The 11,642-nt window shown below is 39.2% G+C and overlaps 1 protein-coding gene across 1 annotated transcript in view; it reads right to left on the minus strand.

The window, feature by feature from the left end:
- The window catches only part of LOC103456935 (NACHT, LRR and PYD domains-containing protein 3-like), a 19,739-nt gene that overhangs the window by 4,585 nt on the left and 3,512 nt on the right, over window positions 1-11,642 (minus strand). The window contains exons 3-7 of the mRNA XM_017301777.1: window positions 11,485-11,637; window positions 7,391-9,191; window positions 4,827-5,009; window positions 2,593-2,763; window positions 55-228 (exon numbers count right to left, since the gene is read on the minus strand). Coding sequence (XP_017157266.1) covers window positions 55-228; window positions 2,593-2,763; window positions 4,827-5,009; window positions 7,391-9,191; window positions 11,485-11,637 — 2,482 coding nt within the window. The remainder of the gene's footprint in view (window positions 1-54; window positions 229-2,592; window positions 2,764-4,826; window positions 5,010-7,390; window positions 9,192-11,484; window positions 11,638-11,642) is intronic.

An 11,642-nucleotide genomic window follows, 5' to 3' on the forward strand; every position in this document is an offset into this window, starting at 1 on the left:
AACAAAACTCTTCCGTTTTCCCCCGAAATCGTTGTCGTGTAAACGGGGCCTTACATTAATGTTTGTATTCTGCATTCAGGATTCTGTAGTAAACCACAGAGCTCCTTCACTCCAGAATCTTTCAGGTTCTTGTTGTAGCTCAGGTTCAGTTCAGTCAGATGTTGGTTGGACTTCAGAGCTGAGGCCAGAGAAGAACAGCTGATCTCTGACAAACTGCAGCCGATCAACCTGAATAAAGTATAAAAGATGTGAGCTGAACAACAGGATGCAGGTTAAAACTGAAATATGAACAAATTAATGATAAAAATGTAGAAAATTAATTTCACTGAATGTAAAAGAAACATGATGAACTGATGTTTAATATCTGATCCAGTAAAACTGGTTTATAGAGTCCAAACCAGCAGAACCAGAACATGTTATTATGACTGACGTGTTGTTAGAATATTTCAGTCGGGCCTTCAGTGGTTCTGGTCGGGAATTAAAATGGACTTTAAGTACCAAAGTGAGACATTAGAGCTGTTAATGAAGCTTCAGTGATTTAATGAAGCAGCTCATTTCCACAGTGACAGTAACCTGCTATTGAGAGGAACTGACTGATTAATCATCTGGAGGATCAACAGCTGCAATAATTACACTTCACTCATTCATAAACACATGAACACATGAGTGGAAACTGAACTGAATGTGTTATATTGTTACACAGGATGCTGAATCACAACCAATCTGATATCAATGTTGTTACCATAGAAACAACAACTAATTCAAAACAAACATCAGATTTCTTTCTCCAAACATACAAGTTGAGATTTAACTGAAGACCAACAAGTCAAAGGTCATTGTTGCTTCAGTTAAATAGGTGGAGCCAATAACAAATATTCCTTTTCCAGGTTTTACTCTGAACCAGGTCTGGAAAACATTTCAGACTCTTCTGGAAAAATCATCACAAATGAAACGGTTATGAATTCTGTAACCAAATAAATTAATGGTGCTACAACCGTAGACATGAATATGTAGACGCCTCATGATGGGGTGCGTTCACACTGCAGCCTGAAGTGACTCAATTCCGATTTTTTTGCCGGGGCCGTTCACACTGCCAGTAAATGAAACCTGTATGTGTTCTGCAGTGTAAACGGGCAAACGACCTGAAAGTGTCCCGCATGCGCAGTAGAGGGCGCAATAGCGTCAGCGTTCTGCCAACCGCCATAAAAACAAGAAGTGCTCAGTGTTTGAGGAAGTAAACTTGGAGCCTAACGGTGGAGCTTAGCTTACATATTTGAAGTTGTTACCCAGCTGGAGCAGCATATTAACAACTTAATCCTCATATAGTCTGTCATGGTTGTTGTTTTTCTTCCCGCTTGCGTGTATCAGGACGCAGAATAGTGAGATTGTTGAGAAACTGTGATGTTCAGTTCTGATGAATGCGACCTGAACGTTATGGTCGCATTTGAATCGGATATGTATCGAATATGGGTCACATTCGAAATAGAATCCGACCTGTGCTGTTCACACTGCCATGAAAAGATCGGATTCAGGTCGCATTACGTAAAAAAAAATCGGAATTGGGTCACTTCAGGCTGCAGTGTGAACGCTGACAGCAGGGAGATCGGAGCTCCTTAAGTCATGTGCTGTGTGTTTCAACCGTTTTACGAAACAATCTGGATTCATTGGCATTACCTTTCACAGGTAAGGATGAAAGATCAGAATTACTTGACTTTGCAGCCAGAAATTCGCTTCTAAACAACCGAGAAATATTTCCTATGTAGCTAAATTAGCCCGAAATAACCGCTGATTGTTAGCGTAGCAGCCAATGTTTTCACACTGTTTTCTAATGAGAGAAAGCTGATGAGAAACCGCTGTTAGAGGAGAAGTTAATTAAAAACCAGGGGATTTAGTGAGTAAAGATCAGTCAGGATCACAGCTGGCGCTCCAGCTGCTTCCTGAATGTGTGACATCATTTCCTGTTTCAGCCACTCTGCTGTTCTCCCTACTGCCTGGAAACTAAAATCTAACTGTTTCTGTTGGACTAAGCTCTAATATTTTAGTTAAGATACATTTTAAATGTCAAAGTGATTCCTGATGTTTCTACATCTGTTCATCTTTACAATTTAATCAAGTTTGTGGTTTTATCTATGATGGTTTATTGATCATTTATGATCAGAAATTATCAATAAACAGATGTGGATGAACATCATTATTTAGTGAATTCAGCCTCAGTCTGTCTTGGACATAAAGACATTTTATCAGATTTTATATCTGTTTGTTTGTAGATATTAAGACATTTGTTGATCCTAATATCAGAGTTTTATCTCCTTTAGTCTCCAATCTGACCTTTGACCTTCTCTCTGCAGGTGTGGTTGGGGTCTGTGAAATGAACACTTTGATTGGTTAGATGTGATGGTGGCAGGAGGAACTGCTGGTGCTTTTATAAAACACAGAAACTTTAACTGGACCAAACCATAGAAGAAGAAAGCAGACTTTACCATGAAGATCCTCAGAGWGGATCAGTAGAATATCAGCATCTGTCTGCAGTTTAGTGGCAACACAACTTTCACATCACAAACATCAGATCCAGAATAAAACATGGTTTCTTACTTTAATCGTTGCAATCTGCACTCAGGATCCTGTAGAAAACCACAGAGCTCCTTCACTCCAGAATCTTTCAGGTTGTTGTCACTCAGGTTCAGTTCAATCAGATGTTGGTTGGACTTCAGAGCTGAGGCCAGAGAAGAACAGCTGATCTCTGACAAACTGCAGCCCTTCAATCTGAATAAAGAATAAAAGATGTGAGCTGAAGCAACAGGATGCAGGTTAAAACTGAAATATGAACAAATTAATGATGAAAATGCAGAAAATTAATTTCACTGAATGTAAAAGAAACATTATGAACTGATGTTTAATATCTGATCTAGTAAAACTGGTTTATAGAGTCCAAACCAGCAGAACCAGAAAATGCTATTATGACGTGTTTTAGAATATTTCTGTCTTAGGCCTGTCGCGATAAACGATAAATCAATTAATCGCGATAAATTAAACTTATCGACCTCATTTTAATTATCATCTCTTCCGGCCTTTTTTTTATTTCTGTTGATGACACTGAATGAAAAAAGGTTAAACTCCGGTGCTCTCCACTGATCCTCCTAATGTTCAGCGCACACTACACGAGTTGTCGGCCAACTGTCGGCCCATTTTCAAAACCTGAGAGACATGACTGAAATCCTAGGTATAACGGTCCGATTGGGTTCGTAGTGCGTGTGGTGTCCAGCCACACGGCACTACGAACCCGGCATTAATTTTAAAACCAGGCATTAATCAATGCTTTACTAGAATCTACCTGTGATGCATGTGGCTAGAGTCAGCGTAAAGTCCTGACTGAATGAAAATCATTATAACTTATTTATGTCACGTTAACGAAGAACAGCTGAAAACTTACCGGGTTTATCTACTGCGGTAGCAATTTGGCTCCCACTCCTCCCCTTGTCATTTCTATATTCTTTGCACGAAATGTTGAATAAACATTATTGTTGTTTCTACATATCATCTCCAATGTCCGCTGGACTTCGGGTTGCGCCGTGTCAGCTGTTTGGGATTCCCCTCCGTAATTGTCCCTCAAAAAGCACGGAGAACAATCCGCGCTTTCTGATTGGCTACCTGTCACATTCAGCGTTAAAGCTCCCAGTCGGGGAAAACCCCTGATTTAGATCGGAGCGGCCACGACGATCTAAATCACACTACAGGATGATCCGTCAACGATCTAAGATTATCTTTAGGGGAAAACAGGGGCAGAAAAATCGTGTAGTGTGAACTATTACACTAGGTAGTCTGATGTGCCCATCTTCTCTATTTAAATCTAGTCATTACTGAAGGGCTATATACAGACTTTATAAGCTGCACTCTTTTGGTTGAATGCAGTATTTATTTCCACTTTCGCTTTATGTTGTTTAGTTTTTATTCAAGTATGTTTTTTTTGTTGATGGAGACTGAGAATCCATTTTATTTTTGGTTGTTGTCTTTAGTTTATCAGTTCCAGTGTTATGTGTTCTTTTGAAAATAAAGTCTATCTATGGCAGGAAATCACATGCATTATTACGTCATTTCCATTAAATAAGTGTCAAAAGGTCTTGAAACAATATTATTGTTTATCGCAATAATTTTTAGACAATTAATCGCTCAGCAAAATTTGTTATCGTGACAGGCCTATTCAGTCGGGCCTTCAGTGGTTCTGGTCGGGAATTAAAATGGACTTTAAGAACCAAAGTGTGACATTAGAGCTGTTAATGAAGCTGCAGTGATTTAATGAAGCAGCTCATTTCCACAGTGACAGTAACCTGCTATTGAGAGGAATTGACTGATTTATCTGGAACCGACTGCTGCTGTCAGTTTTTATTCATGTTATAGTTTCTGTTTGTTCTTACTATTTCAGCTCTTCATAAATAAGATGTTTTTATTACAAACATAACTTGTCTGGTTCTGGTTTTACTCTGGAAGAACTTTTCATTATTAATGTGAAGAAGAAATGAGAAATAAATCAATCTGATCATCTGAATCTTTCTCAGAACAAACTGAAACATCTCTATCATTAATTATCATCATTAAACTTATTTAACTTATTTTTGTTCATCAGTCCAAAACATTTTAAAATGAAAAATAAAGATCAATATTCTCAAAGTCTGAAAAAGGAAAAAAAAAATACAAAGCAAAATGTTTTATAAATTATATTCTGACATTTTGAGATCAGATTGTTTTTAAAGAAAATAGAATAAATGTGAATATAAATAAATATTAAAGTATCAATGAAATATTTTATAGGACAAATAGAGAAAACAAACCTCAGATTCTTCACTTTACTGACTGAATTCTGCAGGATCTCAAACACAGGATTCAGTTCAAAGTCTGTAATGTTTCTATTTATGTAGATCTCACTTATTTCCAGTTCAGTCAGATGTTGGTTGGACTTCAGAGCTGAAGCCACAACTTCACATTCAGCCTCTCTGAGCCAACAGCCACCAAGTCTGTGATTAGAGAAGAAATAAAGTCAGTTCTAATTAAACCAGTTAATCTATATAAACACMTATGATAACATTGATATCATCTGATGAACATCTGGTCTTCACATCAATTTACTGAGTTTGATCAYTTCATAAYTAACATCCTGGTTCTGGTTCTKKTCAAAGATCCATTTAATAGAGAAGCTGAGCAACAGGTTCAAATAGTTCAGGCTTCATGTTCTCAGAACAGCTGAAGGTTTTAGCGGCGGCCATCTTGGCTGCCTGTTAGCAAACCTCCCTGTTTCTTCATGCTGAGCTCTGACTGCTGCAGCAACAATCTGGATCAGAAGCTCTTCATCACATGACTTTAAAACAGGATTTTCATTGGAAGATGAAGGAACGGATGAAACCAGTGGTGCTGATATCCTAACAGACCCATCATGGTGGAGCTATACTTTTCTGGCTCATTTATTTATGCATTTATTTCTATAGCTATGAATTTTTATTTTATTTATCGAGATGATAAAATAAAGAACCTTGAACACATTTATCAACAGGTTTTGCATGTAATTCAGCACACTCTCTCTCTTGGTTTTCTCATCCAGGCTGTCAGACACGCACAGAGACACATGCAGACACACACACAGATACACACACACAAATAATACACATGCACATTAAAGTATAGGTGGTAATGTTAGCTAATTGGTTAGATAACTAGTGTTGGCTTACTTTGAAGAAGGCCAATATGTTGATTCATGACAATAACGCTGTCACAGTACTCATGATTGACACACACAAACACATTTGTGAGGTAAAAAATAAAGATAATACTTATATGTAAGAATTTTTGTTGTGTAAAATAATATTATTCTGGGTTGACACTTAAGACTCAGTGTGTTTGGTTCACAAAAAAATGTTTTCCTGACAGTCACAGTTGGTAAGAAACAAAGATTCCCATTAAATTCCATAGGAAATGAATGCGGGTCATTTTGGACCCACTCACAGAAGAATGGGGTAACAACATAAAACATGCCATTTCTTAAAATGTATAAAAGGTAAATTAAAAATTTGAATTGCATGATATCAGTAACATGTTTCTTGAGGAATTCCTGGAATATGAAGTTATGAAAACTTTTCATTACAAAAGGACCCACTTACGCATCAAAGGGTTAAAAAAGTACTTTTTAGGTAACTAAAAAGTGTGCCTCTTTTAGTATTTTTGTTAAAATTGCAAAGAAAAAAATCATAATCCTGATGTAATGTTTAACACAGTACCCAATCCATTTTCAGATGTATGATGTAAGATCTATATAAATCAACGGCATTAGCTCCAGTTCATACTCCAGACCAGATAGTGGCGGTATTGCACACTTTTGTCTTTTTTGAAAAACGGCATAAAAAGAAGAAAAGCCTTGAAAGCCAGCAACAGATTCTGTTCAAATTCACCAATTTTACTCGCGTAATATTGCCTTAAAAGTAGAGAGGGCGTTGATGATAGTAATTTTGGTAAATTCAAGCTGGTGACGTCCTAGTCCGAGTTAGACGGCAAGACAACGGGACAACAACCGATGGAAATGAAATGTGTGTCACAAAAGGAGCCCGAAGTGGTAAGTTTGCTTATTAATTATCTTCGTTTAATTATAAACAGTGCAGTAAAAATATATAACTTATGTTGGTTTCAGAAATAATTATTTTATCAATTTTATTGTGACTTGTATGATTATTACAATAGGAATCATTCAGCTTCATATTATAACTGCACGGAGGCTGTTTGTTGCGACTTAATACTTTTCTTCATAAACTTAACCTGGTTTTAATTAAGGTCCGTATGATAAAGAGACTTTGATATTGTGAGGTTGTTGTTATAACTTGTTCATCAATGATTTTATCTTCAACATATGTTTGCAGTCTAAGCAAATGAAGATGAAAGAGGAAGCCAGATAAATCAGGTGTTGGGAAACCTAAAGACTCTCCTGTCTCAGAAGAGGCTCCAGATCACCAACCAACTCTGAAGATGAACCTTCACATCGTCTTCCTGGTGTAAGTTTTTTTAATTTTTATGAGGAGCTAGCTCCATTTTCAACAACCAAAACTGCTGTGTTACCTACTTAAGTACACTATGCACCAAATTAATATTTCAAAAATGTCATACTTTAAGTATACTAATTCTAAGTATACTTGAAATATACTCATGATTAGTCCTACTAAAAGTTTGCTTAAGTATGGCGGAGCATTGTTAGTAGCTGCTGAAAGTAACTAAAAAAGTTACTTTTAATGTAACTTAGTTACTTTCCAAATAAGGTAATCAGTAATCTAAGTAAGTTACTTTTTCAAGGAGTAATCAGTAATCTGATCAAAGTTACTTTTCCAAAGTAACTATGCCATCACTGGTCTGGACTCACCGAGCCTTTCTGCAGTTCCTCACAGCTGGAACCAGTCTCTGTCGCCCCGATTCTGATGTGTTGTACTTCTCCAGGTCCAACTCATCCAGAACCTCTGACATTTGCAGCATGAAGGCCAGAGCTGAACACTGGATCTCTGACAGTTTATTCCCTGATCTGTTCTCTGATTCCAGGAACTGTTGAATCTCCTGATAAACTGAGAGCTCGTTCATCTCCACCAGGCAGTGGAAGATGTTGATGCTTCTGTCAGGAGAGACTCTATCAGTGTTCATCTCCTTCAGATTGTTGATGATTCTCTGGATGGTTTCTGGACTGATCTCTGTCTGACCCAGCAGGCCTCCTAACAGACTCTGGTTGGACTTCAGAGTGAGACCATGAAGGAAGCGAACAAACAGGTCCAGGTGGCCATTTTTACTGCTGAAGGATTTAGACATAACTCTGTTCATAAAATCCTCCAGAGATCTTTTACTGTATGTTTCTCCCAGGAACTTCTCCATCACTTCTGTATTCCTGCTGGTGAAACAGTGGAACATGTAAACTGCAGCCAGAAACTCCTGGATGCTCAGATGAACAAAGCAGTAAACTGGTTTCTGGAAGATCAGACTCTCGCTTTTGAAGATCTCTGTACAAACTCCTGAGTACACTGATGCCTCTGTGACATCCAGACCACACTGCTCCAGGTCTTCTTGATAGAACATGATGTCTCCTTTCTCCAGATGTTCAAATGCCAGCCTCCCCAGCTTCAGAAAAACTTCCCTGTCAGCCTCCATCAGCTCCTGTGGACTTGTCTCATGTTCTCCATGGTACTTGTTCTTCTTTCTCTTTGTCTGGACCAGCAGGAAGTGTGAGTACATGTCAGTCATGGTCTTGGGCAGCTCTCCTCTCTGCCCTGAGCTCAACATGTTCTCCAGAACTGTAGCAGTCATCCAGCAGAAGACTGGGATTCCGCACATGATGTGGAGGTTCCTGCAGGTCTGGATGTGGGAAATGATTCTGCTGGACAGCTCTTCATCACTGAACCTTCTCCTGAAGTACTCCTCCTTCTGGGCGTCGGTGAAACCTCGTACTTCTGTTACCCTGGAAACACATGAAGGAGGGATCTGATTGGCCGCTGCAGGTCTGGTAGTTATCCAGATGAGAGTCGAGGGAAGCAGGTTCCCCTTGATGAGGTTTGTCAGCAGTACGTTTACTGATGACTTCTGTGTGATGTCAGAAACCAGCTGCCTGTTGTTGAAGTCCAGTGAAAGTCTGCTTTCATCCAGGCCATCAAAGATGAAGAGCAGTGTGCAGCCAGCCAGCTGCTCTGCTGGGAGCTTCTGGAGTGTTGGATGGAAAACATGGAGCAGCGTGAGAAGACTGTGCTGCTCATCTCTGATCAGGTTCARCTCCCTGAACGAMAGCAGAACCACCACACTGACATCCTGGTTCTCCAMGCCCTCGGCCCAGTCCAGAGTGAAYTTCTGYACTGAGAAGGTTTTTCCAACACCAGCGACGCCGTTGGTCAGAACCACTCTGATGGCTCCATGTTGGTCAGGGAAGGATTTAAAGATGTCATGGCACCTGATGGGAGAGTCATGGAGGTTCTGGATATTGGAAGCTCTCTCCAGCTGCTTCACCTCATGCTGGGTGTTAACCTCTTCACTCTGACCCTCTGTGATGTAGAGATCAGTGTAGATCCTGTTGAGGAGAGTTCTACTTCCTGTTACATCACTTCCTGTTTCATCACTTCCTTCAGTCACACATTCACATTTCCTCCTCAGACAGATCTTTTGTTCCTCCAGAACCTGCTGCAGAACAACATCTGCTGAAACAGGAGAAACAACACAAGTAAAATAAAAACTACCATCTGAAGCAGAATTTGATCCATCATCATAAACAGAATATTGTTCTATTATCAAAAATCACATTTCTGCCTCTGTTTTGTGGCCAAATCTGTTTTATGTCGGTATTAAATTCACACATCAGATCAGTTGAATAAATCCTGACAGAAACACATCCATGAAATGATTTAAGCAACATGTCACCCTGTCCTCATTTCATTTCTATCTGACTTTCTCCCACAAGCAGCAGTTTCAGAAAAAAGAGAGGAAGAAAGATGTTTCCTCCCAGCATTTTCCAGCATATATAAAGAACATCTAGAGGAAAACCTTTAATCTGGCAGAGAAATTTTTTTTTTTAATTAACCGGAATTCAAGAGTCTGTTCTGTGTTGAGGATTTCACTGACAGGGCAGTATTATTCTTGAAGAAAAGATGAGTTTATAGTTTTTATAGTTCATGTATTGAACAGGGAGAGCAGACCAATCACACCGCTGGACCCTCTCCCTGTTGGCTGCTTCATGCGCGATGTCATTGCTTAATCTCTGTAGTTCCCTGGTTAGCCAGTGCGTTAGTGGACCGATGGTTCAGCCTATGGAAGAGCTTCCCGCTCGCTTAGTGACTAGTGAAGCACGCCGATTAATTTTTCATTTTAGTTTTATTTTTTGTGGTGACAGAAAGCATATCAAATGCTTTGCCTACTTAAAAGTCAGGTAGAGTTGATGCGCGGAGACCAGAACAACTCATCCTATACAGCTAAGGCAACCAAAACAGTTTCTGTGGCACTTATTAAAAACTCAACAGACATGACATAAAAGAGCTACTAAAGCCACATAAATTAAATCTCCTGTTCATTTGTCCCTCTACATTCAGCAGCACAGATGCGCTGTGCAGCGGGTCGAGCTCATCATGCAAGGCAGGTTCAATGCTTTATGAGGCCTTGAGCAGAATTTGATTTAGGGCCCCCTCTTTCTGCAAACATCAGCACCACTAACAGCATTTCACCATGGATTTAATGAAATCTGGGAGAAGGGGGTAGTTTAAGTGACTGAGCAGTGAAATGTAATTGTAGTTTACTAAGATGCATAATGAACAGCTAAAACTCAAAGATTAAACTGAGAGCATCGGATTGTATCTGTAGCAACAAAGTAACTATGAAGATTGTTCTTTGAACTTTTACAAAGTAAACTTGCCAGCTTCTTAAAATCTTAAATTTAAATGTGAAACCATTTGTAATCTTATAATTTATTTATGCTGAAACTATTAAGTCAAACTTGGCAGCATCAATATTCTCTTAGTTCTTTTATGCCTTGGGCCGGTTCTAAATGTGATCGGCATTACATCATATTTTTAGATCCACTGACTGATGACTAAATTTGGATTTAACAGAAGTGCAAATAAATTATATTTATTTTAATAGCTTTTTTTTTGTAAGGTTCTATAGTTGTGGGTTTAAGTATTGTCAACAATGTCTTCCAGAAACATAATTACCCAGTAATATTTTACATTTCCTGTCAACATCTTTTAATACAAAACCCCGGTGGACTGCCTTGGTGATATGACCACCATGGTGAGCAAGTTTTCTGGGGGAAACCCTGAATTACATGTTACATGTAAAAACATATAAACTGTGATCTGTGTTATCAGAGTAAATAAAAGTTTCTGTCTCAGACTTTCCTTCCCTCTTTCTGTAAAAGCAGCAGGTTGCTCTTTCCACCTTCTTGCCTCCATGAACTGGAGGAGCCAAATATGTCATATATTTCCTCTTTGCTCACTAGGTGGCGCTGTAGGCTCAAGAATCTGAGTCAGGGGACAACAGGTAGCAGGCAGGTGTTGAACTCAGAAGAGCAGCAAGTTTTTTGAGCGCTGTGTGAATCACTGTTGTTGTTTCCTTTTGGAGTTACTGATTCTGTGATATTCATCTAGTCAGAGTTGATTAAAGTGGTGAATTTCTATAAAGATCTCTGACTCTGACTTTTACACACTATAATAGGTACAACATTAACCACCTAGCATGTCACTAGTGCAGAACTAGGCTGCCGGGTTCATGGATCAAAATGATCATCAGATTTAATGAAATGTTCAGATTTATTGCAATTAGCACAAAGAGCTGAGAACAGAGTCACTTTAAAGTAAAACTATTTACACCAGCTGGAAATACACCGATTTAGTTGACAGGAAGATTTATAAAATCTTAAATGTCCAAATCCCATCTAAAGACGTTGAATTGGTTCAACAGACGACAGAAGAAGCTCTGATTGGACGTTTTCAGTCTCACCTGGAGCACAGCTGCTCTGATTGGCTGTCAGCAGTCCAGCTCCTGTTCTGGGTCTTTCTCCACACTGGGGGCAGGAGGAGGGTCCAGATGGAGCAGACTGGTCCCAGTAGGACCTGATGCATTGTCTGCAGAACCAGTGTCCACAGCTGGTAGAGACC

The sequence above is a fragment of the Poecilia reticulata genome, linkage group LG20 (assembly GCF_000633615.1).
Source record: "Poecilia reticulata strain Guanapo linkage group LG20, Guppy_female_1.0+MT, whole genome shotgun sequence".
Lineage (NCBI taxonomy): Eukaryota > Metazoa > Chordata > Actinopteri > Cyprinodontiformes > Poeciliidae > Poecilia > Poecilia reticulata.